This window comes from Pan paniscus, chromosome 18 (genome assembly GCF_029289425.2).
Source record: "Pan paniscus chromosome 18, NHGRI_mPanPan1-v2.0_pri, whole genome shotgun sequence".
Classification (NCBI taxonomy): domain Eukaryota; kingdom Metazoa; phylum Chordata; class Mammalia; order Primates; family Hominidae; genus Pan; species Pan paniscus.
The window spans coordinates 77,330,509-77,355,175 of record NC_073267.2 but is presented as its reverse complement, the minus strand read 5'-3'; the positions used below and the strand labels follow the sequence as shown (position 1 = coordinate 77,355,175).

General features: G+C 52.0%; 2 protein-coding genes across 19 annotated transcripts in view; one reads left to right on the top strand and one right to left on the bottom strand.

The window, feature by feature from the left end:
- Positions 1–81: 81 nt before the first annotated feature.
- Positions 82–21,723, bottom strand: TSNAXIP1 (translin associated factor X interacting protein 1). 16 transcript variants are annotated; one of them, XM_034940459.3, is made up of 16 exons: positions 21,241–21,723; positions 13,753–13,852; positions 7,203–7,315; positions 6,929–7,055; positions 4,441–4,534; positions 3,369–3,565; positions 2,876–3,011; positions 2,312–2,481; positions 2,072–2,120; positions 1,866–1,996; positions 1,586–1,711; positions 1,306–1,458; positions 1,078–1,187; positions 775–901; positions 571–677; positions 82–397 (listed from the first exon to the last, which is right to left on the bottom strand). In XM_034940459.3, the coding sequence occupies exons 1-16, from the start codon at positions 21,285–21,287 to the stop codon at positions 157–159; spliced, it is 2,028 nt and encodes a 675-aa protein (XP_034796350.1). In that variant the 5' UTR covers positions 21,288–21,723; the 3' UTR covers positions 82–156. The 16 variants fall into 16 exon arrangements, with proteins under 16 accessions (XP_034796350.1, XP_034796347.1, XP_034796348.1 ...); XM_034940456.3 differs by having other exon boundaries at positions 1,866–2,023; positions 2,072–2,231; positions 21,241–21,695; XM_034940457.3 differs by having other exon boundaries at positions 2,072–2,231; positions 21,241–21,685.
- Positions 21,427–24,667, top strand: part of RANBP10 (RAN binding protein 10) — a 77,349-nt gene continuing 74,108 nt past the window's right edge. For 2 of the 3 annotated variants that reach the window (XM_003812183.7, XM_008964577.5), the window contains exons 1-2: positions 21,427–22,133; positions 22,896–23,007. In XM_003812183.7, coding sequence (XP_003812231.3) covers positions 21,899–22,133; positions 22,896–23,007 — 347 coding nt within the window. In that variant the 5' untranslated portion in view covers positions 21,427–21,898. Of the gene's footprint in view, positions 22,134–22,893; positions 23,008–24,667 lie in introns of those variants that run through there. The other variant, XM_055100344.2, reaches the window with a different exon arrangement.

Sequence of the window (24,667 nt, the reverse complement as noted above, 5' to 3'; positions counted from 1 at the left end):
CATTTTGGTGCATGTCCTGGGGCCAGCCAGGCAGGGACTGATTCCCCCCCACAACTCCCCAGCACAGTCTGGAGAATGGCATGGGTTCAGACAAACGCTTTTATATTAAAAGCTAGGGGTTAGCAGGACTGGAGCACGCAGGCTGCCCACAGGTTCCTAGCTTGCAGGCTCTGGCTCTCGAGGTCCCACACGCCTGATGTCAATCACCTGAAGCCGCTCCAGGGCAGTCTGGAGGATTTCCACCACGGCTTCTTCCTTCTCGTCACCCTCCTCTGGCATTTCCGACTCAGGGAGCTGGAAGGCCTGGCTCATGTAGGTGTTCACTGTCTGCTTGTCCAGGCTGGGGTCGATGGTCATCAGGCCCCCTCGCAGCTTGGGCAGAGTCACTTCCTCATGGCTGCCCCACAGGAAAGAGAGTGACAGGCCCTGACCCCTCCTCTCCGTGCCCCAGACTCCCAGGTACCCTCCTCTGTGCTGGGCTGAGCAGTGGATGGTGCATGGTGCACAGGGAGACCCAGGGGCTTCAGGGGCCCAGCCTGTGGGACTCGCCTATGGATGAGGGTCACTCACAGTTCTATGCCCAGTTCCTGCTTTAGCTGCCGTAAGTATTCGTCCTTCTCATCCATGTATTGTTCCCAGAGTTTTTGCACAAAGGGCTCACTCTGGCCCTCCTCATCCTGGGAGGGGCCACAAGTCAGGGGGAGGGCACATTGGCTAGGGTCCAGCCAAGGCTAGGGCAGGGGCCAGGCCAGTCCCCAGACCCCACACACCCACCTCCATAAACAGTGAGCGGTAGTTGAGCAAGTCTGCATTGCTGCTGCTGAGATGCCAGCCCCCTGCCTCCATCAGCTCCTGGATTTGCTCTTCTGTCTTGAGAGGGAAGGTACTCTTGAGGACAGTGCTGTAGGGGAGACATGAGGGCCAACAGGGACCTGCTGAGGCCTGCTTGTGCCTCTCCCTAGTGCTCAAAAGGGAGTGAGTTCCGAGGCTGTGGCCCTTCCCACCAGGTGCCCCTTTTCCCTACAGATGCAGGAATAGTTGGGTAGGAGTTGGGGGTAGCCTGGACTGGCCTCTCACTTGAACTGCTCCATGGTTAGTAGCCCCTCATTCTGACTGTCAGCATTTGTCATCTCCTTCAGCAGCTGGGCTACTGTCTCCTTCTGGGTGACATACACATTCTCACTCCGCTATAAGGAGAGAAGCATTATTCACCTGCTGTTCCTGGGAGTGGTGGGGGCAAAGCTGGTCTATACTAGGGACAAAGACCCCTCTCAGTCTCCCCAAGGGGAATAGGCCCCAGCTCACCTTTCCCATCAAGACTGCATAGAACTGACTCATAACCTCGTTGGAGTGGAAGATCTTGATATTTTCAAAAATAGTATAAGCCCAGGCCATGGCATCACTGGGCCCAAAGCGATGCTCCAGGAAATTGAAGAAGAAATCCGGGAATGTCTCTTTCTGCGGGATCGAGGAAATGCTCAGTCAGGCTTACGGTTGGTTGGCCCTCATCCCTGTCACCTCTGGACCTGCAGAGGACTCTGGATCTGAAGACCATGCTGGGCCAGAGTGGCTGGTGAGATCTGACCTGCTCCTCAGCAAGACGTTCCTTCCAGGCATCCTTGAGGAGGTTGACCACGTCCTTCTTGCTTGGCTTCTTGTTCTCCACGAGGCCATCAAACCGAAGAAAAGCAGGGATGGCTTCCCCATAGCCCTAGGAGGGAGGATATCAGCTCATCTCTGGACCCATCTGTGGCCCCACCCCCAATCAGGGAAGATCCCCAGTTGGTTCCCCAAAAGCTTGTCTGAGCAGCAGGGCATGGCTGTTCTGACTCTGGCCCAAGCCCCACTCCTGGGGCCTCCCCTACCAGACCAGGGAAGAAGTCTTTCTCCCGCAGCAGCCCCGAACCAATCTCTTCCAGGAGCACGTCCACCAGCTGGTCGCTGTTCTTGCCCTCAGCCAGCATCTGCCAGCGATCTGGGCCCCCAGCCACCACATCTGCATGTGGGGAGAGGGAGCTGGAGTCTGGGCCCACATGTAAGCAGGACCTGGGGCCCTGCCGGCTGCCCTCACCTTTGCACTTGGTCCAGTCAGGCCGCGGCGTGGAAGTGCGCTGGATCTCCTGCAGCTCAGAGAAGAATTGGTCCCGTTCCTTCAGCGTGCTCATGTGCAGCTGCATGAGGATCTCATGCTCCTTGCGAACCTCCTCGTAGCTGGCTCTCAGGGTGTCCAGCTGTGGGCAAGGACATTGGCCCTGGCCCCCCACCTGTGAGACCCCGTCCTACCCTCCTGGCCCTGCCTGCCTGCCAGCACCTGCTCCTGAAGATGCTTGTTGGTCTTCTCCTGCATTTCAAAGTCCCTCCTGGGGACCACATCTCCAAAGTTGGCCTTCATGGTGTTGAGTTCCATCTGCGTGCGGGTCAGGTCTTGCCGGGTCATCGTAAGAGCCAGGGTTAACTTCACAGGGTCCTCCCCCCAGATGCCTGCCAGGGGAGGGGGCCCACCAGCCCGTGTCACCGTGGCTTTCTCAGGGGTTGCCTGAAGCCCTCTGCCCTTCCTGTTTGGGGTTCCCTGGTTCTTGCCCACAGCACTACCAGCCTAGGGTTTCAGGCTAAAGTCTAGAAGCCCAGGAAACTGAGTACCAGGCCTGTCCAGCCCACTGGGAGCCTAGGATGCCTCAGCTACCGACTGTGTTCCTACAATTCTCAGTTCAACTCAGAAGATACACAGCCCTGCGGGAGGCAGGGACATCTCCCCTCTGAATGGTTATGGAATGAGCAGGTCTTAGGAATGTTGAATGAATGGGGCTTAGGGGTGAGACCAGAGTCTTCCAGCGTCTCAGAGAAGAGAAAAACCCGATTCCCAATTCAGGCTTACCTGGCGACTGGGCTAATGACATGTCCTCCCGCTGGTACCGCAGCTCATTCAGGTCTGCGATGAGGATCTTACGGGCATCTCGCTCACTGAGGTAGTGCAGGTACTCCTCAGCCAAGTTCTTCCTCAGTTTGGTCACCTGGCGAGAAGGTGGCTGTGTGGTCAGGGGCTGCCCCTGGACCCCTGTATGCAGCTGGTCACCCCAGGGAGTGGGCTGGGTTCTGGGGGGCCCCATCAGGGACTGTGAACAGGAAAGGTGAAAGAAGAAGGAGATTGGCCATTTCTGAGAATTCGGCAAGGTGCCAATGTTTCCCCCTGTGGGGAAAGTGCTGAGCCTAGCAGCAGGGCAGAGGGTGGAGTTAGCAAGGCTCTGGGGGAAGGTGGTGGCTCAGTGTGTCACTCTCTGTAGAAAGGCAGAGCGGGGTAGGGGGTCACCCTTGTCGTGGGGTTGGCAGGAATTCGGGGACTTGGTCATCATCACACCACTTCCATTCACCTCACTCTGCAATGAAATCTTCTCCTCATTCTTTTTGTCGATGAGTTTTAGCAAGTTCATCTTCTCTTTCTTGAGCAGGGAGATTTCATATTTCTCCTCAGCTCTCATGGCCAGGATCCTCTCATTGCAGTCCTCATTCACAGTGACAAGCTTGGCCTTCAGGGGCTCCAGAGCCCGAATCTTCTCCCTTTGGTGGGCTAAGCAGAGACAGGTGGGAGAGGTGCTTTGGGGCCATGGAGAGCAAACAGCCAGAAGACACCCTAAGGTCATGGGTGAGTGGCTATGTCGCTTGCAAACCCCAAGAATCTCTGCATGCCTTGTTCAAAGCCATGGTCCCTGTTTCAGGCCTTCCTGCACTTGATTTTAAACCAAGGGCAGAGTTCAGATGAAGACCGGGGTCTCTCCTATGTCCTTTCCCCTACAGCCTTAAGTCCTGCAGCTGCACCATGCCCTGCACCTCCTGAGCCTGGCAGGGGAGCCTGCTGCCTCCCAGAGGTGCTGACTCTCTCCTGGGGTTCACTCCATTTTCAACAGGGACTGCCCCACTGTGCTTCTCAATGACAGGTGTTTTCAGGTGCTCTGGGGTGCCCTATCATGGAACAGTCTGTGCAGAATGGCTGAGGGGCCTTGGTGACCTCAAGCCCAGTTGGTAGCTGCCCCAGCCCTGCTGTGGAGCACCAGAAGGTCGAATAGGATCTTCTCCACCCCTTCCAGGCTGGGACAAGGAGGGGAGCTACATTCTTTTTTTTTTTTTTTTTTTTTTTTTTTTTTTTGCGATGGAGTCTTGTTCTTTTGCCCAGGCTGGAGTGCGGTGGTGTGATCTCAACTCACTGCAACCTCCACCTCCTAGGTTCAAGCAATTCTCCTGCCTCAGTCTCCCAAGTAGCTGGGATTACAGGTGTGTGCCACCATGCGCAGCTAATTTTTTTGTGTTTTTACTAGAGACAGAGTTTCACCATGTTGGCCAGGCTGGTCTCAAACTCCTGACCTCAAGTGATCTACCGCCTCGGCCTCCTAAAGTGCTGGGATTACAGGCGTGAGCCACTACGCCTGGCAGGAGGTGCATTCTTACCCAGCATCCCCTCATACGCATTCTTGATGGAGGATAGTAATGGCTTGTACGTTTTGAAGTCCTCTATGAAGAACTCAAAGATCTCTCTGTAAGGCTGGCAAGAAAAGGGAACCCATCATCTCCTGGCCCACAGCTGCCAACCTTAGTGGGGAACTGTTTTTCTTTTTCTTTTTTCCTGAGACGGAGTGTCGCTCCATCACCCAGGCTGGAGTGCTGTGGTGCAATCTCAGCTCACTGCAACCTCTGCCTCCCAGGTTCAAGTGATTCTCCTGCCTCAGCCTCCTGAGTAGCTGGGATTACAGGCACGCGCCACCACACCTGGCTAATTTTTGTATTTTTAGTAGAGATGAGGTTTCACCATGTTGGCCTGGATGGTCTCGATCTCCTGACCTCGTGATCTACCCACCTCGGCCTCCCAGAGTGCTGGGATTACAGGTGTGAGCCACTGTGCCCGGCACTGTTTTTTTCTTTACTGGGCTTAGTAGTATTCCGGCATGAGGCTGCCAGGTCACTTATATTCAAGTAAATGCCCTAGATACCACCCGGGTACCTCACAGTGCCACGGAGCCTGGGGGGCAGCTCTCTGGAGGCCTGTCCTGATGCTGTCTCTGAGGCCTAGTGGACTGCCATGACCATAGACAGACCTCCACTCTGTGCCTGAGCCCCTCTCTGGCTCTCCAGGCAGCCAGCCTCTTGCCTTCTAGACACTGCATCATTGGCCTCTCACTTGTAACCTCTCCCCATCTTAGAGCCTGGTACATTCAGGAGATTGAAGGTTGTACCCTTGCATCCTGACATGCAAGTAGGGGTGTGGTCTTCTGTCCCATTTGGACACATGGGAGGTTTCTGGAGGCAGCATTGCTCACTGAAATGAGCACAGTCTCCAGAGTCAGCCCTGAGTTTGAAGCCCAGCCCCACTACGCCATAGTGGTATGCTTTCTTCCTTATCTGTTCAGGAGATCGATGTAAGGCCCCAGCCCAGGGCCTTGCACTTGCACATAGCCAGTGCTCAGTAAATGCTTTAGTCAATGACTAAGTCAAAAGGCAGGGATTCTCTGTCATCATCCTTGTTTGAGCAGATTTGGTGATTCTCTCCCTACTATACACTGGTATCTGGGTTGGATCTGATCTCTCTCTCTCTCTCTCTTCCTCCCTCCCTCCTTATGCATCTGTGCTGGTTCCTTAAGCTTGGGGTTGTTGCCACTGGGCTGGTAAACACGGTGTGACCCCTGCTTGTCCAACTGCCAGCATTCAGGCTACGTTCACTGATGTCCAGTGGCCCAACCTGGGTACTGGGGATCACAGAGCTGCAGGGACTGGGCACAGCATCCAGGCCACCTGACTCAGGTGAGGAAACCCCAGCCTCAGGAGACTTTCCGATCCACATTGCAGCCTTGCCTGCTCACTGGTGTTTTCTTTTTTTTTTTTTTTTTTTGAGATGGAGTCTCACTCTGTTGCCCAGGCTGGAGTGCAGTGGCGTGAACTTGGCTCACTGCAAGCTCCGCCTCCCAGGTTCATGCCATTCTCCTGCCTCAGCCTCCCGAGCAGCTGGGACTACAGGTGCCTGCCACCACACCTGGCTAATTTTTTTGTATTTTTAGTAGAGACGGGGTTTCACCATGTTAGCCAGGATGGTCTCGATCTCCTGACCTGGTGATCCGCCTGCCTCGGCCTCCCAAACTGCTGGGATTACAGGTGTGAGCCACCGTGCCTGGCATTCTTTTTTCTGTTGACAGAGTCTCACTCTGTTGCCCAGGCTGTAGTGCAGTGGCATGATCTCGGCTCACTGCAACCTCTGCCGCCTGGGTTCAAGCAATTCTCCTGCCTCAGCCTCCCGAGTAGCTGGGACTACAGGTGTGCACCACCACTGCAGGTTTTGTATTTTTAGTAGAGGCAGGGTTTCACCATGTTGACCAGGCTGGTCTTGAACTCCTGACCTCAAGTGATCCTCCTGCCTCAGCCTCCCGAAGTGCTGGGATTACAGGCATGAGCCACTGTGCCCAGCCTCACTGGCATTTTCTTAGGATGTTTCATGCTTCTGTTCAGGGAAGGAGACCCAGGAGAGCTGGGAGAGGTGGGTCTCCCCTGAAGGTCTGAGGTGCTCAGTCCTTGTAGGTGAGGCTTTTTTTTGTTTTTGAGACAGAGTCTCACTCTTGTCGCCCAGGTTGGAGTGCAGTGGTGTGATCTTGTCTCACTGCAACCGCTGCCTCCCGGGTTCAGGGTTCAAGCGATTCTCCTGCCTCAGCCTCCTGAGTAGCTGGGACTACAGGTGCCCACTACCATGCCCGGCTAATTTTTGTACTTTTAGTAGAGACGGGGTTTCGCCATGTTGGCCAGGCTGGTCTTGAACTCCTGACCTCAGGTGATCCACCCGCCTTGGCCTCCCAAAGTGCTGAGATTACAGGCGTGAGCCACTGTGCCCGGCCGGTAGGTGAAGCTTCTTCCCACCCTTCCCCCGCCCTCCCCAAGTTTCTTCTGTGGCTCTGACCTGCAGCCTTAGTTCCTGGGTGGAATCTGTGCCCAGGTCCAGTAGGAGGAGCTCCTTGCGTAGGTAGTTTTCCAGTTCCTCCAAGTACCGGGGCTTGGCAGTGTGAAAGGGGTGCTGCTGGCAGCTCCTGCAGGGGACAGTGGCTGATATGTGGCCAGCACCCCCACGGGGCCCTTGTGCCCTCAGTCTGGGGCAACACACGCCCCTGCCCTGTCTCTTGGCCCAAAGCCTGGCCCATGCCAGCCCACCCACCATGGGACTGACCCTGGCTTACCCTACTCGCTTCCGGTAGTCATCTGAACAGGGTTTTCGATTTTGCAAAATGGTCTGGCCACTGGTGTATGTGGGCCATGGGGACAGGTGCCCACCCATGGAGAACTGACCAGGCTGCAGGGAGGTACAGGTGGGGTTGCCATGGCAACATTGCTCCCCTTCCTAATGTTTCTCTCCATCTCTCCTCCCCCAGTCCTGACTTTTTTTTTTTTGAGACAGTCTTGCTCTGTTGCCCAGGCTGGAGTGTGGTGGCATGATCTTGGCTCACTGCAACCTTCGCCTCCCAGGTTCAAGCTATTCTCTGCCTCAGCCTCCCGAATAGCTGAGATTACAAGCACCCACCACCACGCCCAGCTAATTTTTGTATTTTTAGTAGAGACGTGGTTTCACCATCTTGGCCAGGCTGGTCTTGAACTCATAACCTCGTGATCCACCCACTTTGGCCTCCCAAAGTGCTGGGATTACAGGCGTGAACCACCGCGCCTGGCCAGCCCTGATGTGTTTTACAAACATCTCTCAACATGGTTCATAATTAAGACTGTGGGTTCTTGAGTTAGAGAAGACTGGGGTTAAGTCTCAAATGTCCCTTATTAGCTATGTCACAACTTCTCTGAGCCTTAGTTCTCACGTCTGTAAAATAGGGATGATGGTAGTCTTTGTCACAGTGTATTGATGTGAGGATGCAATGAGAAAGCATAGTCGGGCGCGGTGGCTCACTCCTGTAATTCCCAGCACTTTCGGAGGCTGAGGTGGGTGGATCATGAGGTCAGGAGATCGAGACTATCCTGGCTAACACGGTGAAACCCCGTCTCTACTAAAAATACAAAAAAAAATTAGGCCGGGCATGGTGGCTCACGCCTGTAATCCCAGCACTTTGGAAGGCCAAGGCGGATGGATCACAAGGTCAGGAGATCGAGACCATCCTGGTTAACACGGTGAAACCCCGTCTCTACTAAAAACACAAAAAATTAGCCAGGCGTGGTGTCGGACACCTGTAGTCCCAGCTACTCTGGAGGCTGAGGCAGGAGAATGGCGTGAACCCAGGAGGCGGAGTTTGCAGTGAGCCAAGATTGCGCCACTGCACTCCAGCCTGGCGACAGAGCGAGACTCAGTCTCAAAAAAAAAAAAAAAAAAATTAGCCAGGTGTGGTGGCATGTGCTTATAGTCCCAGCTACTCAGGAGGCTGAGGCAGGAGAATCCCTTGAACCCAGGAAGCGGAGGTTGCGGTGAGCCGAGATTGCACCATTGCACTCCAGCCTGGACAACAAGAACAAAACTCTGTCTCAAAAAAAAAAAAAAAAAAAAAAGAGGGAAAGCATAATGTGTGCTTTACATGGACCCTGGTACTTGCTAGGAACTCAGTAAAGATTAGCCATTCTGGCCAGGCACAGTGGCTCATGCCCGTAATCCCAGCAGTTTGGGAGGCCAAGGTGTGCGACTTTTAGCACTTTGAGGCCAAGGTGGGCAGATCACTTGAGGTCAGGAATTTGAGACCAGCCTGGCCAACATGGTGAAACTCCATCTCTACTAAAAATACAAAAATTAGCCGGGCATGGTGGCACACGCCTGTATTCCCAGCTACTCGGGAGGCTGAGGCAGGAGAATCGCTTGAACTCGGGAGGCAGAGGTTGCAGTGAGCTGGGATCGACCCCTTGCACTCTAGCCGCGGGGACAAGAGTGAAACTCCATCTCAAAAAAAAAAAAAAAAAGACTATCAAAATGGATGTAATTATTTATGTATGTATGTTTATATGTCTGTATTTATTTATTTATTTGAGATGGAGTTGCCAAGCTGGAGTTGCCCAAGCTGGAGTGCAGTACAGTAGCACGATCTCTGCTCACTGCAGCTCTGCCTCTTGAGTTCAAGCGATTCTCCTGCCTCAGACTCCCGAGTAGCTGGCCTGCCACCATGCCCGGTTCTTTTGTATTTTTAGTAGAGATTACAAGTGTGAGCCACCACGCCCAGCTCACGCCTGATTCCCAGCACTTTGGGAGGCGGAGGCAGGCGGATAACCTGAGGCCAGGAATTTGAGGCCAGCCTGGCCAACATGTTGAAACCCCATCTCTACTAAAAATACAAAAATTAACCAGGCCTGGTGGTGCACGCCTGTAATCCCAGCTATTTCGGAGGCCGAGGCAGAAGAATTGCCTCAACCCTGGAGGCAGAGGCCACAGTGAGCAGAGATGGCATGACTGTACTCCGGTCTGGGCGACAGAGAGAGACTCTGTCTCAAAAAAAAAAAAAGGATGGGGTCTCACTATGTTGCCCACGCTGGGCTTCTCGAACTGTCCTGGGATCAAGAGATCCTCCTACCTTGTCCTCCCAAAGTGCTGGGATTACAGGCTTGAGTCATGATGCCCAGCCTAATTTTTATAAAAGCACAAAATAACCCTGGAAGACACCTGGGAGTTTATTTTTTATTTTTTTTCTTAGAGACAGGGTCTTACTCTGACACCCAGGCTGGAGTGCAGTGACCCAATAACACCTCACAGTAACTACAAACTCCTGGGCTCAAGAGATCCTCCCACCTCAGTCTCCCGAGTAGCTAGGACTACATGGGCACACCACCATTCCTGGTTAATTTAAAAAATCTTTTTCGTAGAGATGAAATCTCCCTGTGTTGCCAGGCTGGTCTCAAACTCCTGGTCTCAAGCAGTCTTCCTTCTTTGGCCTCCCAAAGTGTTAGGATTACAGGTGTGAGCCAGCCTTGTTTTTCAGAATTTTATTTATTTATTTTTTTGAGACTGAGTCTCGCTCTGTCGCCCAGGCTGGGGTGCAGTGGCACAATCTCTGCTCACTGCAGCCTCCATCTCCTGGGTTCAAGTGATTGTCCTGCCTCAGCCTCCCGAGTAGCCGGAATCACAGGTGTATGCCACCACGCCCAGCTAATTTTTGTATTTTTAGTAGAGATGGGGTTTCACCATGTTGGCCAGGCTGGTCTTGAACTCCTGACCTAGTGATCTGCCCACCTCAGCCTCCCAAAATGCGGGGATTACAGGTGTTAGCCACTGCGCCCGGCCCAGACTATTTTTTATTATTTCTTTTTATTTATTCATTTATTTTGAGACGGACCCTCACTCTGTTGCCCAGGCTGGAGCGCAGTGGCACTATCTTGGCTCACTGCAACCTCCACCTCCCAAATTCAAGCAATTCTCCTGCCTCAGCCTCCCAAAGAGCTGGGACTGCAGGCATGCACCACCACACCCAGCAAATTTTGTATTTTTAGTAGAAACGGGGTTTCACCATGTTGCCCAGGGTGGTCTTCAACCCCTGACCTCAGGTGATCCACCCACTTCGGCCTCCCAAAGTGCTGGGATTACAGGCGTGAGCCACCGCGCCCGGCCGTTTTTCAGACTTGTAAAAGACCAGTCCTTGGCCGGGCGCGGTGGCTTACGCTTGTAATCCCAGCACTTTGGGAGGCCAAGGCGGGCAAATCACGAGGTCAGGAGACGGAGACCATCCTGGCTAACACGGTGAAACCTCGTCTCTACTAAAAACGCAAAAAATGGCCGGGCGCGGTGGCTCACGCCTGTAATCCCAGCACTTTGGGAGGCCGAGGCGGGTGGATCACGAGGTTAGGAGATCGAGACCGCGGTGAAACCCCGTCTCTACTAAAAATACAAAAAAAAAAAAAAAAAAAAAAAAAAGCCGGGCGCGGTAGCGGGCGCCTGTAGTCCCAGCTACTCAGGAGACTGAGGCAGAAGAATGGCGTGAACCCGGGAGGCAGAACTTGCAGTGAGCCGAGATCGCGCCACTGCACTCCAGCCTGGGCGACAAAGCAAGACTCTGTCTCAAAAAAACAAAAAACAAAAAACAAAAAAAACCCGCAAAAAATTAGCCAGGTGTGGTGACACGTGCCTGTAGTCCCAGCTACTAGGGAGGCTGAGGCAGGAGAATCGCTTGAACCTGGGAGGTGGAGGTTGCAGTGAGCCAAGACTGTGCCACTGCGCTCCAGCCTGGGCGAGGAGCGAGGCTCCGTCTCAAAAAATAAATTAATTAATACTAAAAAAAAAAAAAAAAAGACCAGTCCTCGTGTTCTGGCTACTGTTTCTACCGGGAGAAAATGTGGCTACCCTCCTTTGCTTGCAGAGGCTAGTGGAAGCTGGAGAACCAGCTGCCAGGGCCGCGTCTCGGCTAGGTTATTAACAGCTGAGGGATCTCCGCCCAGGTGGCTGGAACGCAGTACTCCCGGGCGCTCCGTGCTCTCTGCTTCCCCCTGTAGGTAAAAACGGTAAGGCGGCCCCGGAGGGACGGCGGGAGGGAACACTGTCCCCTGGTGGTTGATGCCGCGCAAAAGAAAGAATGAAAAAGCCTGGCCCACAGAAGGTGGCAGCTGAGAAGGCTGCCCGGGAGCCTCAGAGCTCTCCCCTAGTCATCAGGTCTTTTGGGCTGCGCTTGGTCTCTGCGAATAATCCATACTGACCCCTCCTTTCTCCTCCCTGGAGTCACTCCCGCAGGGGTGTTGGGAGTCCCCAGCCCCACAAAGTGTGTGGCCCATGTGTTTCCAAATTCCCCACGAGGGTCAGGGTCACAGAAGTAAAACCACCATACAGCCCATGCTGTTCCACTGTGAGCCAGAGTTGTAAGTTTACTCAAATGTATTTTTTCCTTTATGAGATTTGGACAATGGCTATCTGCTGATTAATAACAATCCTATGATCATATCAACAAGAGCCCAAAAGTACTTAATAAGACAGCATTGGGGCCAGGTACAGTGGCTCACGCCTGTAATCCCAGCACTTTGGGAGGCCGAGGCGGGCGGCCATCACGAGGTCAGGAGATCGAGACCATCCTGGCCAACACGGTAAAACCCCATCTCTACTAAAAACACAAAAAAAATTAGCCAGGTGTGTTGGCGGGCGTCTGTCCCAGCTACTGGGGAGGCTGAGGCAGGAGAACGGGGTGAACGCGGGAGGCGGAGCTTGCAGTGAGCCGAGATTGCGTCACTGCACTCCAGCCTGGGCGACAGAGCGAGATTCCGTCTCAAAAAAAAAAAAAATTAGCCGGGCATGGTGGTGTGCACCTGTAATCCCAGCTACTCAGGAGGCTGAGGTAGGATAATCACTTGAACCCGGGAGGCGGAGGTTGCAGTGAGCTGAGATCGCGCCACTGTACTCCTTCCTGGGTGACAGAGCAAGACCCCATCTCAAAAAAAAAAAACAGTATTGAGCTCAGTGTGGTGGCTCACACCTGTAATCCTAGTGCTTTGGGAGGCCAAGGAAGGAGGATAGCTTGAGCCCAGGAGTTCAAGACCAGCTTGGGCAATGTAGTTAGACTCTGCCTCTACAAAAAATGCAAAAAATAGCCAGGTGTGGTGGCGCACTCCTGTAGTCTCAGCTACTCAGGAGGCTGAGTGGGAGGATTGGTTCAGCATGGGAGGTGGAGTCTGCAGTGAGCTGTGTTTGTGCCACTGCACTCCAGCCAGAGTGTCAAAGCAAAACTCTGTCCCCCCCTGCCAAAAAAATTAGCTGGGTATGGTGGCATGTGCCTATAGTTCCAGCTACTTGGGAGGGTGAGGTAGGAGGATCACTTGAGCCCTGGCATTTGAGACTGCAGCGAGCCATAACTGCACCACTGCACCCTGACAGGCAAAAGCCTGTCTCAAAAAAAAAGATGGCATTCTTTTTTTTTTTTTTGAGATGTAGTCTTGCTCTGTTGTCCAGGCTGGAGTGCAGTGGTGTGATCTCGGCTCACTGCAACCTCCACGTCCCAGGTTAAAGCAATTCTCATGCCTCAGCCGCCTGAGTAGCTGGGACTACAGATGCACCACCATGCATGGCTAATTTTTATATTTTTAGTAGATATGGGGTTTTGCCATGTTGGCCAAGCTGGTCAAACTCCTTACTTCAGGTGATCCGCCTGCCTCGGCCTCCCAGAGTACTGGGATTATAGGCATGAGTCACTGCGCCCGGCTCTTTTTTTTTTTTAATTTAAATTTCATTTCTCTTCTGATACCTTTGGTACAGCATTCATTTTTATATACAAACTTTAAAAAAGAGGAATGGCGGAGAGATCCGGAGTGAACATGGTAGAGACGCATCTCTTTCCTCCTGCCTTCACATACCTACTCAGCAATTATGGAGCTATCAACATTTGGCAGACATTCAGGTAGCCTGTTAGATTCTAGGGCCATAAAGATAGAAAGATAACAGTCACAGCCATGAAGGACCTTGGCAGATCTGGTGTGACCGTCCCAGCAGGTAGCACAGTGCCTGGTGTGTTGGCGGGAGGGATGAGAAGTAAGGGCTGCTGCAGAATGCTGAGCTGCTGGGGAGGGATGTCTGTGGGCAGAGGCGAGTTCTCTCTCTGCCTAGGGAGATCCGGGAAGGCTTTTCAGATGAGGAGCAGGCAGCCAGTGTACACCCTTCTCCCCAAAGCCTGGTGGGCCTGGCCTCTCTGAGCCACACTCTCTGACTGAGAAGAAGCCACTCTGGTGGGCATGTTTCAGGTGGGTATGTTTCAGGTGGGTGGTACTCTTGGGTTGCAGGAAGGGAGACGGATAGGGTCTGGGGGCTGACATTTGGGGTTCCAAAACAACATTGTCACTAACCAGCGTCCTTCGTTTCTGAAGAAGCTTGCGATTCTGGGTGCTCTTGTCTTCTGTGAGAAAGGATTCATCTATGGTCACTCCTGAAGGCCGTGGCTGTAATCTGCACAGAGAAGGGAAAGCTGATGGTGGGTGACAGAGTCCAGAGTGGGAAGAGAACTCCCATCCTTCCTAGATCCACAAGGCATAGCCGTCTCCCTGAGCCAGGCTCTGGGTGCTGCCTCCGGATTCCCAGAGACACTGCCAAGCAAGTCCCTGGCCTTGGGTCCAAACCATTTGCTTACATTCCCAGAAACATTCTTTTCATCACCAAAATTTCACCAACTACTGCAGCAGCAGGACATCCTCCCCATGAACCCAGAGAACCCCATGGGCCTATACTTCTGTTCAGTGTTCAACTGTGGCTGTGGTATTGGTTTCATGTACACAACTCTGGCATACTCTGGGGCTGTGATACAAAGGGCAGGTGCTGTAGGACAAGAAGCACAGGGTCTGGGGTCCAGGATCTGGGGTGTGAGTCTGAGTCCTACACTTACTGGCAGCTGATAGGGTCTAAGGGCTGACATCTGGGGTTCTAATAGGACCACCCTTGAGCAAGTCATTTAATATTTCTCAGCCTGGTTTCTTCACAAAGAAGTGGAGACAACTCTTTTTTTTTTTTTTTTTTTGAGATGGAGTCTTACCCTGTCACCCAGGCTGGAGTGCAGTGGTGCGATCTTGGCCCACTGCAACCTCCATCTCGCGGGTTCAAGCAATTCTCTGCCTCAGCATCCTGAGTAGCTGGGATTACAGGCACCTGCCACCACACATGGATAATTTTTGTATTTTCAGTAGAGACGGGGTTTCACCATGTTGGCCAGGCTGGTCTTGAATTCCTGACCTCATGATCCACCTGCCTTGGCCTCCCAAAATGCTGGGATTACAGGCATGAGCCACTGTGCCTGGCCAGAGACAACTCTTGCTTTGCCTATCTTACAAAGTTATGAAGTTTATTTTATTTATTTATTTATTTTGAGATGCAGTCTCACTCTGTCACCCAGGGTAGAGTGCAGTGGCGCCATCTCAGCTCACTGCAACCTCCACCTCCTGGGTTCAAGCAATTCTCCTTCCTCAGCTTCCTGAGTAGCTGGGACTACAGGCCCCTGCCACCATGCCCAGCTAATTTTTGTATTTTTAGTAGAGATGGGGTTTCACCATGTTGGCCAGGCTGGTCTTGAACACCTGACCTCAAATGATCCACCCACGTCCACCTCCCAAACTGCTGGGATTACAGGCATAAGCCACCGCGACCGGCCTGAAGTTTAAATAAGAATGAGCTGGGTGTGGTGGCGGGTGCCTCTAATTCCAGCTACTCAGGAGGCTGAGGCAAAAGAATCACTTGAATCTGGGAGGCGGAGGTTGCAGTGAGCCGAGATTGCACCACTGCACTCCAGCCTGGGTGACAGAGTAAAACTCTGTCTGAAAGCAAAACAAAAAAAATTAGATGTGCATCTGGGCGTGGTAGCTCATGCCTGTAATCCCAGCACTTTGGGAAGCCAAGGCGGGCAGATCGCTTGAGCCCAGGAGTTCGAGACGAGCCTGAGCAACATAGTGAGACTTTGCCTCTATTTTTATTTATTTATTTATTTTTATTTATTTCTGGTTTCAAACTCCTGACCTCAGGTGATCTGCCTGCCTTGGCCTCCCAAAGTGCTGGGATTACAGGCGTGAGCCACCGTACCTAGCCAATTTTTTTTTTTTTTTTTTTTTTGAGACAGAGTCTGACTCTGTTGCCCAGGCTGGAGTGCAATGGCATGATCTCGTCTCGCTGTAGCCTCCGACTCCCAGGTTCAAGCAATTCTCTTGCCTCAGCCTCCTGAGTAGCTGGGACTACAGGTGCACGCTACCGTGCCTAGCTAATTTTTGTATTTTTAGTAGAGATGGAGTTTCACCATGTTGGCCAGGATGGTCTCGATCTCCTGACCTCGTGATCTGCCCGCCTCAGCCTTCCAAAGTGCTGGGATTACGGGTGTGAGCCACCGTGCCTGGCCTCTTTTTTTTAAATAAATAAAAAAAAATGAGATATGCAAAATACCATGTATACTGCAATGAACTGCATAGATGTTCATTATGACAGTAGAACAGGAAAAGCCTCTTAGAACAGCCATCCTAGGAAGGCATTTGGGGACCAACAGGAAGGGCTACTGTGAGCAGGCAGGCTCAGGTGGAACAAAAGGAAGAAGTAATTCCAACAATCCATGGGGTGGGGGTGTGTGATTTATGTTGCCAGATAGATCTTGTGTTCACTCCTCTTGCTTGCTGGTGATTTTGGGCATGCCGCTTAACATCTCTGAACCTCAGTGTCTTTGCTCATAAAAGTAGGATTAGGACTACCCAAACTCCAGGGAAGTTGAGAGCCCTAATGTGAACCCAGTTGAGAAACTCTGCCCTGTAATGCTGCTCAGCTATAGTCCATGGAGCAGTAATATTCCAAACCCTAGTCCTCTATTGCTTCTCAACATTGGACAAGTGTGAGCAAAACATATGGAGTAAGCAGTCGGTGAGGAGAAGGAAGAGTGTCTGCCCAGATGAGCTTGGGTGTGAGACAGTCTTGGAGACCAACAAGATACAACAGATCAACCCCAAGTGCTCACTGGGTTAAACCAATACCTTCTTATCAAGACTAATATATTATTCGCCGTGCAGTGGCTCAAGCCTGTAATCCCAGCACTTTGGGAGGCAGAGGTGGGCAAATCACGAGGTCAGGAGTTCAAGACCAGCCTGGCCAACATAGTGAAACCCTGTCTCTACTAAAAAAATACAAAAATTAGCCGGGTGTGGTGGCGGGCACCTGTAGTCCCAGCTACTCGGGAGGCTGAGGCAGGAGAATCTCTTGAACCCGGGAGTCGGAGGTTGCAGTGAGCCGAGATGGAGCCACTGCACTACAGCTTGGGCAACACAGAGAGACTCTGTCTCAAAAAAAAAAAAAAAAGACTAATCAATTCTCCAAACTCTGTTCTTGCTCATGCTGGAAGCACCAGGAAAGGCAAGGTAAGCAAGAAAATTGGGGAATTCTATAAATTCTGAGAAGCTGTTGAATGGAAAAGTTCAGTAGGTAACAGATGTTGTTAGTTTTGAATATCAAGGGAGACAACATTATAAAACAGACTTAAAACAAGGCAAACCAAACACCTGCTAGGGCCTGTACACTTATCCAAAAAGCTTAGGATGCTTGGGCTGGGCGTGATGGCTCACACCTGTAATCCCAGCACTTTGGGAGGCCGAGGTGGGCAGATCATGAGGTCAGGAGATCGAGACCATCCTGGCTAACACGGTGAAACCCTGTCTACTAAAAATACAAAAAATTAGCCAGGCGTGGTGGCACGTGCCTATAGTCCCAGCTACTAGGGAGGCTGGGGCAGGAGAATTGCTTGAACCCGGGAGGCAGAGGTTGCAGTGAGCTGAGATCATGCAACTGCACTCCAGCCTGGGCAATAGAGTGAGACACTCCATCTCAAAAAAAAAAAAAAAAAGCTTAAGATGTTTTATATTAAATATTTTATGGTAACCCTCAGAGGGGAATGGGAAACATTTACATTTCTACCTCAAAGCTGGACCAAACTCAGTTATTTATTTATTTTTATTTTTATTTTTTTAAGATGTAATCTGGCTCTGTCGCCCAGGCAGGAGTGTAGTAGCATGACCTCAGCTCACTGCAACCTCTGCCTCCCGGGCTCAAGTGATCCTCCTGCCTCAGCCTCCCAAGTAGCTGGGATTGCAGGTGAGCACCACCAAGCCCAGCTAATTTTTGTATTTTTAGTAGAGATGGGGTTTCACCGTGTTGGTCAGGCTGGTCTCGAATTCCTGACCTCATGATCTGCCCACCTTGGCCTCCCAAAGTGCTGGGATTACAGACGTGAGCCACCGCACCCGGCCTCAAGCTCAGTTATTTAAGTGGTAGTAGGCAGTGGGTTTGTCAGGGGTATATCTTGGTATTCAGTGAATGCAAGCTGCTGAGTTCCATCCACCAAGTGCCAGGGTTATGAGGGTGAAAGGAGAAAAGCCGATAGGGAGGAGAAACCTGCCCCAGGAAAATGCACAATTCGAAGGTCCCTTGCAGAGGGTCCTGATGACATGTTCCACAGTGCTAAGGTCTAGCCTATCCATCATGCTGCCCCTTTTTAAAGGGAAAGGATGAGGACACCCACAGTGTCTCTAAGAGAAACAGTGAGTCTGGCCCAACATCACTAAATGCTGGTGAATAAGGAATATGGTAGATTAATGATGTTGTATTTTTTTTAATTTTATTTATTTACTATTTTTTGAGACAGGGTCTCACTCTCTTGCCCGGACTGGAGTGCAGTGGCCCGATCTCGGGTCACTGCAACCTCCGCCTCCCAGGTTCAAGCGATTCTCCTGCTTCAGCCTCCCGAGTAGCTGGGATTACAGGTGCATGCCACTACCGCCTGGCTAGTTTTTGTATTTTTAGTAGAGATGGGGTTTCACTATGTTGGCCAGGCTGGTCTTGAACTCCTGACCCCAAATGATGCACCCACCTCAGACTCCTAAAGTGCTGGGATTGCAAGCATGAGCCACTGCTCCCGGCCTGTATTATTTATTTATTTATTTATTTGAGACGGAGTCTTGCTGTGTCTCCCAGGCAGCTGGAATGCAGTGGCAAGATCTCAGCTCACTGCAACCTCCTCCTCCTGGGTTCAAGCAATTCTTGTGCCTCAGCCTCCAGAATAGCTGGGATTACAGGCACAGGTCACCATGCCTGGCTGATTTTCTTTCTTTTTTTGAGATGGAGTCTCACTCTGCTGCCAGGCTGGAGTGCAGTGGCATGATCTGGGCTCACTGCAACCTCCACCTCCTGGGTTCTCCTGCCTCAGCCTCCCGAGTAGTTGGGACTACAGGTGCAAGCCACCACACCTGGCTAATTTTTGTATTTTTAGTAGAGACAAGGTTTTACCATGTTGGCCAGGATGGTCTCGATCTTTTGACTCCGTGATCCGCCCACCTTGGCCTCCCAAAGTGCTGGGATTACAGGTGTGAGCCACTGTGCCTGGCCAATATTTTGTATTGCTATTAGAAACAGGGTTTTTGCCATATTGTCTAGCCTGGTCTCAAACTCCTGAGCTCAGGCAATCTGCCTGCCTTGGCCTCCCAAAGTAATAGGATTATAGGGGTGAGCCACCGTGCCTGGCTGTGCTTTTTTTTTGAGATGGAGTCTCACTCTGTCACCCAGACTGGAGTGCAGTGGCGAGATCTTGGCTCACTGCAAGCTCTGCCTCCCGGGTTCATGCCATTCTCCTGCCTCAGCCTCCCGAGTAGCTGAGACTATAGGCACCCGCCACCACACCCGGCTAATTTTTTTTTGTATTTTTAGTAGAGACAGGGTTTCACCATGTTAGCCAGGATGGCCTCGATCTCCTGACCTCGTGATCCACCTACCTTGGCCTCCCAAAGTGCTGGGATTATAGGCGTGAGCCACCACGCCTGGCTATTTTTTTTTTTTTAATAGACAGGGTCTTGCTTTGTTGCCCAGGCTACAAGGCACTAGTGTGATCACAGCTCACTACACCCTCTCGAACTTCTGGGTTCAAGTAATCCTCCTGCCTCAGCCTCCTGAGTAGCTGAAACTTTTATTATTATTATTATTATTATTATTATTTGTAGGGACAGGGTCTTACTATGTTTCCCAGGCTGGTCTTGAATTCCTTACCTCAAGTGATCCTCCCACCTTGGCCTCCCAAAGTATTGGGATTACAGGCATGAGCCATCATGACCAGCCCTGTGCTTCTTTCTTAAAATGAATGGGGATTCTCTTTCTGGGTCTGCTTCATATCCTTTTCATAGAGAATGGCAGTTTACTAAATTAATCCTGTGCTGGGTAACAATTCTCTTTCTCTCTCTCTCTTTTCTTTTTCCTTTTTTTTTTTTTTCTTTTTTTGAGACGGAGTCTCACTCTGTCGCCCAGGCTAGAGTGCGGTGGCGTGATCTTGGCTCACTGCAACCTCTGCCCTCTGCCTCCCTGGTTCAAGCGATTCTCCTGCCTCAGCCTCCCAAGTAGCTGGGAATACAGGTGCCTGCCACCATGCCAGGCTAAATTTTTTTTTTTTTTTGAGACGGAGTCTCGCTCTGTTGCCCAGGCTGGAGTGCAGTGGCAGGATCTCGGCTCACTGCAAGCTCTGCCTCCCAGGTTCATGCCATTCTCCTGCCTCAGCCTCCCGAGTAGCTGGGACTACAGGTGCCCACCACCACGCCCGGCTAAGTTTTTGTATTTTGTAGAGACCAGGTTTCACCACGTTAGCCAGGATGGTCTCGATCTCCTGACCTGGTGATCCCCCCGCCTCGGCCTCCCAAAGTGCTGGGATTATAGGCGTGAGCCACCGTGCCCGGCCTCTTAGGGGCTTTTGTAGGCTTTTCTCTGTCAAGGCAGCAGACCCTGAAGAGTTTAGGTGGGATTGGGTGGTGTTTTTTTTTTTTTCCCCCACTGGGAATGAGTAGAAGGGGGGACACTACATTCATTCAACACTTACTGGGTGCCTATTACATACAAGAGCTGTGTCAAGAGCTTCACATATTCTGCCTAAATGTTCCCAACAATGTTTGTGGGGTGGGCTGTATCATTCCCATGTTTGAGATATATAAGCTGAGGCCTGGAACTTGAAGGGCCCTGTCTGAAGTCCCAAAACTAGAAAACGATTTAGCCAAAATTTTTGTTTTAATCCGTATGTATGGCTCTCCAGGCTGATGGAGCTGGTCATATTTTGCAGTACCCTGAGAGGCTATACACCTGAGTACAGGCAGAAGCTACCCAGAGGATGATCTCTCCAGGCTTCTAAAGTATTTCTTTACTTGTACAATGGTAATATTACTACTTTATACAGTTGTTGTGAGGATTAAATATGGTACGTAGGCCGGGTGTGGGGGTTCACGCTTGTAATCCCAGTTTGAGAGGTCGAAGTGGGAGGGTCGCTTGAGTCTAGGAGTTCGAAACCAGCCTGGGCAACGTGGTGAAACCTCGTCTCTACAAAAAACGAACAAAGAAACACCCAAAAATTAGCCGAGCGTAGTGGCGCATGCCTGTAGTCCCAGCTACTCGGGAGGCTGAGGTAGAAGGATCGCTTGAGCCCGGGAGGTCGAGGCTGCAGTGAGCCGTAGTAGTGCCACTGCACTCCAGCCTGGGCGACAGAACGAGATCTTGTCTCAAAAATAAAATATTTAAAAATGTGGTATATAAAGCATTTGGCATATAGTACATTCAATACAAACTGGTTGTTACTAGTAATGATAAAGTGCGCCTACCGTTTCGCTAGCACGTAACGTCTTCACTGGGCTAAATCAGCCCGATTCTAACCGTTCCTGCAACCATTGACTTTGTGGTGCTGGAGCCCTAGATCAATGGTCAGAGGCCAGCAGGAGGTGCAGAGGTCCGGATCAAGTGCCATTTCCCTCTCTAGAAGTACTCAAACCCTCCTCTCTGCCCTCATCCCTGCCAGCGCCTACCTCGACGCGGACGAGAAGCTGTGGTACCGCGACTGCTGGCAGGCCATGACCCACGGGCAGGCGGGCAATCAGCACCCGCGGCCTGGGAAGCTGTGGTAGTGTACAGCCGGTCGCCATGGCGACCAGGCCCCAGAGGCCCCCGCGGCGGGGGCGGAGTCAGGGATGCGCCACGCCCCCGAGCCTAGGGCCCGCGGACTGGGAGGAGGACAAAGTAGCAAAGGTGGACTGGGACCCGGCAGCGGGTGCCCTGAGAGTCAACCACTACAGCCGATTTGACCCCAGGTACCAGAACTGAGGCAGGGGGATGAACAGAGGCCATGGGGAGGGAAGTGTGCTGAGCGGCCGGAGCCGCTTTGCCGGCGGGAATTGTAGTTTTCGGTGTCCCGACGTCTCGATGGGACAGGCTTATGGCTGAGGACGGTTATACTACATCTCCCAGAATTCTCTACCAGCCCGAGTTGCTCCGCCTCTCGAGAGCTCTGCATTGTGGGGTATGGAGTTCGAAATGTGGTGAGGCGTGTCAGTGTCCAAAGAGGGGTGCCGGACTCGGACTCGGTTTCCCTGCGGCCCAGGGAGGCTCACGGGCCATTGGCTGAGCGGGGCGGATCTGGTCCCGTTCCTCCCCGCCCCCAGTGACACAATAGTAGCTCCCTCCAAGATGGCGGCAGCGACGGCAGACCCGGGAGCTGGGAACCCGCAGCCTGGGGACTCCTCCGGCGGGGGCGCTGGGGGCGGGCTGCCGTCCCCTGGGGAGCAGGAGCTGAGCCGGCGCTTGCAGCGCCTGTATCCCGCGGTCAACCAGCAAGAGACTCCGCTGCCGCGCTCCTGGAGCCCCAAGGACAAATACAACTACATTGGTCTCTCCCAGGGCAACCTCCGCGTCCACTACAAAGGTATCGGCCCGTCAGGCTGGGGGGAATTAAGGCTAGAGCGTCCGTGGGGTGGCTCTGCTGCCAGGCCCCCGCCCTATCACCTCCCTTTCCCTGCCTAGGTGCTCCAAGTTAGGCCTTGGCCCTTTCAGGATGTCCAGGGTGGTGAGGCTGAACAGGCCGAGGGCTGACTGCCTGTTCTCTGTCCTGAGACACCTGCCGTCAAGAGAACCGCAACAGGTGTCCAAACCCAGTGCTGGGCCGGACCTTCCACTCCAGGGCCTCCGTGCTTATCCTAGGCTGGCGCCAACGGCAGCGGGACCTTTTGCCACTGCTTAGAAGAAAGGGGTGGTCACATACCTACCATTAGCGTGAGAATCATGGGCTTCCCCACCTGCCAGGCATCCTAGACTGAGCCTGGGGTTCCGTGCTAGAGTTTGGGGGGTGTCTTCCAGGTCGGCCTCATCCTTCTTCCCCTGGCCTCCCAGGTGGGCTGCCTGGATTCTAGAGAGGCTGCCAGCAGCACTTGAGTATCTCTCACATTGCCTCTACCCTTGTTTTGTTTGTATGGGCAGTGTCTCAGGCAGGACTGCTGTTCTCAGGAGGAGGTGAGGCAAGGGTGGAAGGTTTAAGTGTTTATTCAGTTGTCTAATGATTCCTCGGCCTGTGTAAGCGTGTCCTCTGGCCACAGAGGAGTGGAGTTGCCATGGAGGAGTTGCAGAGAAAAATGAGGCTTCCATTTGCATTTCCTTCTGCTAAAATTTCTTACTTGCCCTCTCCTGTTAGGTCATGGCAAAAATCACAAAGATGCAGCCTCAGTGCGTGCCACCCACCCCATACCTGCTGCCTGTGGCATTTATTACTTTGAAGTGAAGATTGTCAGCAAAGGAAGAGATGGGTAAGCCCTTCATGACCACCCTCTTTCCCTGATCATGGAGCTGATCCCTGTGGTCAGAGTTCAGGTCCTTTGGCTGGCACTTGTTGCTGATGTGAGCTGGGGAGCCGCATGGGTCTGGGCTGCCACTATTTCCTGACTGGGCATGGTCTGGTCTAAGCAGCAGATCTTGATGGCCAGTGGGTGTGTTGGGGGTAAAGCAGGGATTCTTTTTAGTGATGATGTAATTTGATACCTAGAAGGTTAGGCAAACAAGTAACAAGTTTACTTTAAAAATTTAGTGTCCAGAATGGAGTTTCCCTCGAGCATGTGGTGTTTTTGTGACTTCCTTCCTTTCACATTCTTGCTGTATTCATGAGGTTCTTTTTTATGGCATTTAGTCATGTGGAGGCCCTGGTAGCCTTCAAAGAGATAGTAGAGTCTTTGCAGCATTCATGAAAGCTTCTGTGGCCACCGGCCTGTCATCTCAGGGTAAACAGCATACACATGATCAGAATCAGGTGACCTTGCTGCTCATAAACTTGTTTTTCAGTCCAAGGACTTGAACACTACTAGTTGGATCAGCTTTAGGAAGGTCCTCATTAAAGTCAGCATTAGGAGCCAGGCACGGTGGCTCATGCCTGTAATCCCAGCACTTTGGGAGGCTAAGATGGGCAGATCACCTGAGGTCAGGAGTTGGAGACTAGCCTGGCAAACATGCTGAAACCCTGTCTCTACTAAAAATACAAAAAAATTAACTGGCATACCAGTAATCCTATCACTTCAGAAGACCGAGGCGGGCGGATCACTTGAGATCAGGAATTCAAGACCAGCCTGGCCAACATGGTAAAACCCCGTCTCTAAAAAAAAATTCAAAAATTAGCTGGGTGTGGTGGTGTGCACCTGTAATCCCAGCTACTTGGGAGGCTGAGGCATGAGAATCACTTGAACATGGGAGGTGGAGGTTGTAGTGAGCTGAGATTGCACCACTGCACTCTAGCCTGGGCAATAGAGTGAGACTCTGTCCCAAAACCAAACAAACAAAAAAAAAGTCAGCATTAGGGAGACTCCCTATTTTAGGGTGATCCAAGCAGACACAGGAAATCATAGGGGAGATACTTAATTTTTTTTCTTTCTCCCAGTCTCCCTTTTTTTCCCAGTGATTGTGACGAAGCAGGTGTGTAAGTTATGAAGTAACATGACTGCAGCTACCTTGGAAAGGCTTTCCTCATCAGACTTTAGGTTTGGTGTCTGAAGTTTGCCAACCCCTCTGGTGACCATGCCAACGCTGAGTGTGTGTTCTCAAACATTCAGAACTTCTTTCTCCTAGGGACTGTCCCCTTTGTAGTGCATGCAAAATGCTTGGCCAAGGGACTAGGCTGGGGGCAACACTGCCAGAGTCAGAGCCTTGCCTACTTCCTCAGTGATGTAACTTCTCTGCCTGAGAGGTCTCTGTGGTCTTGGGTAGATGTTGGAACTTCAGTCTCCTGATCTGCACTGTGAGGATCCAGGCCAGCATCTAAGCTGCCTGAACTCCAGAATTCTATGCCTCTGAGATTCTGATCATGGGAAGCTGCTGTATCTTTCTCTCTCTCTCTCTTTTTTTTTTTTTTTTTTTAAATGAGATGGGGTCTTGCTCTGTCTCCCAGGCTGAAGTGCAGTGGCAAGATCACAATCACAGCTC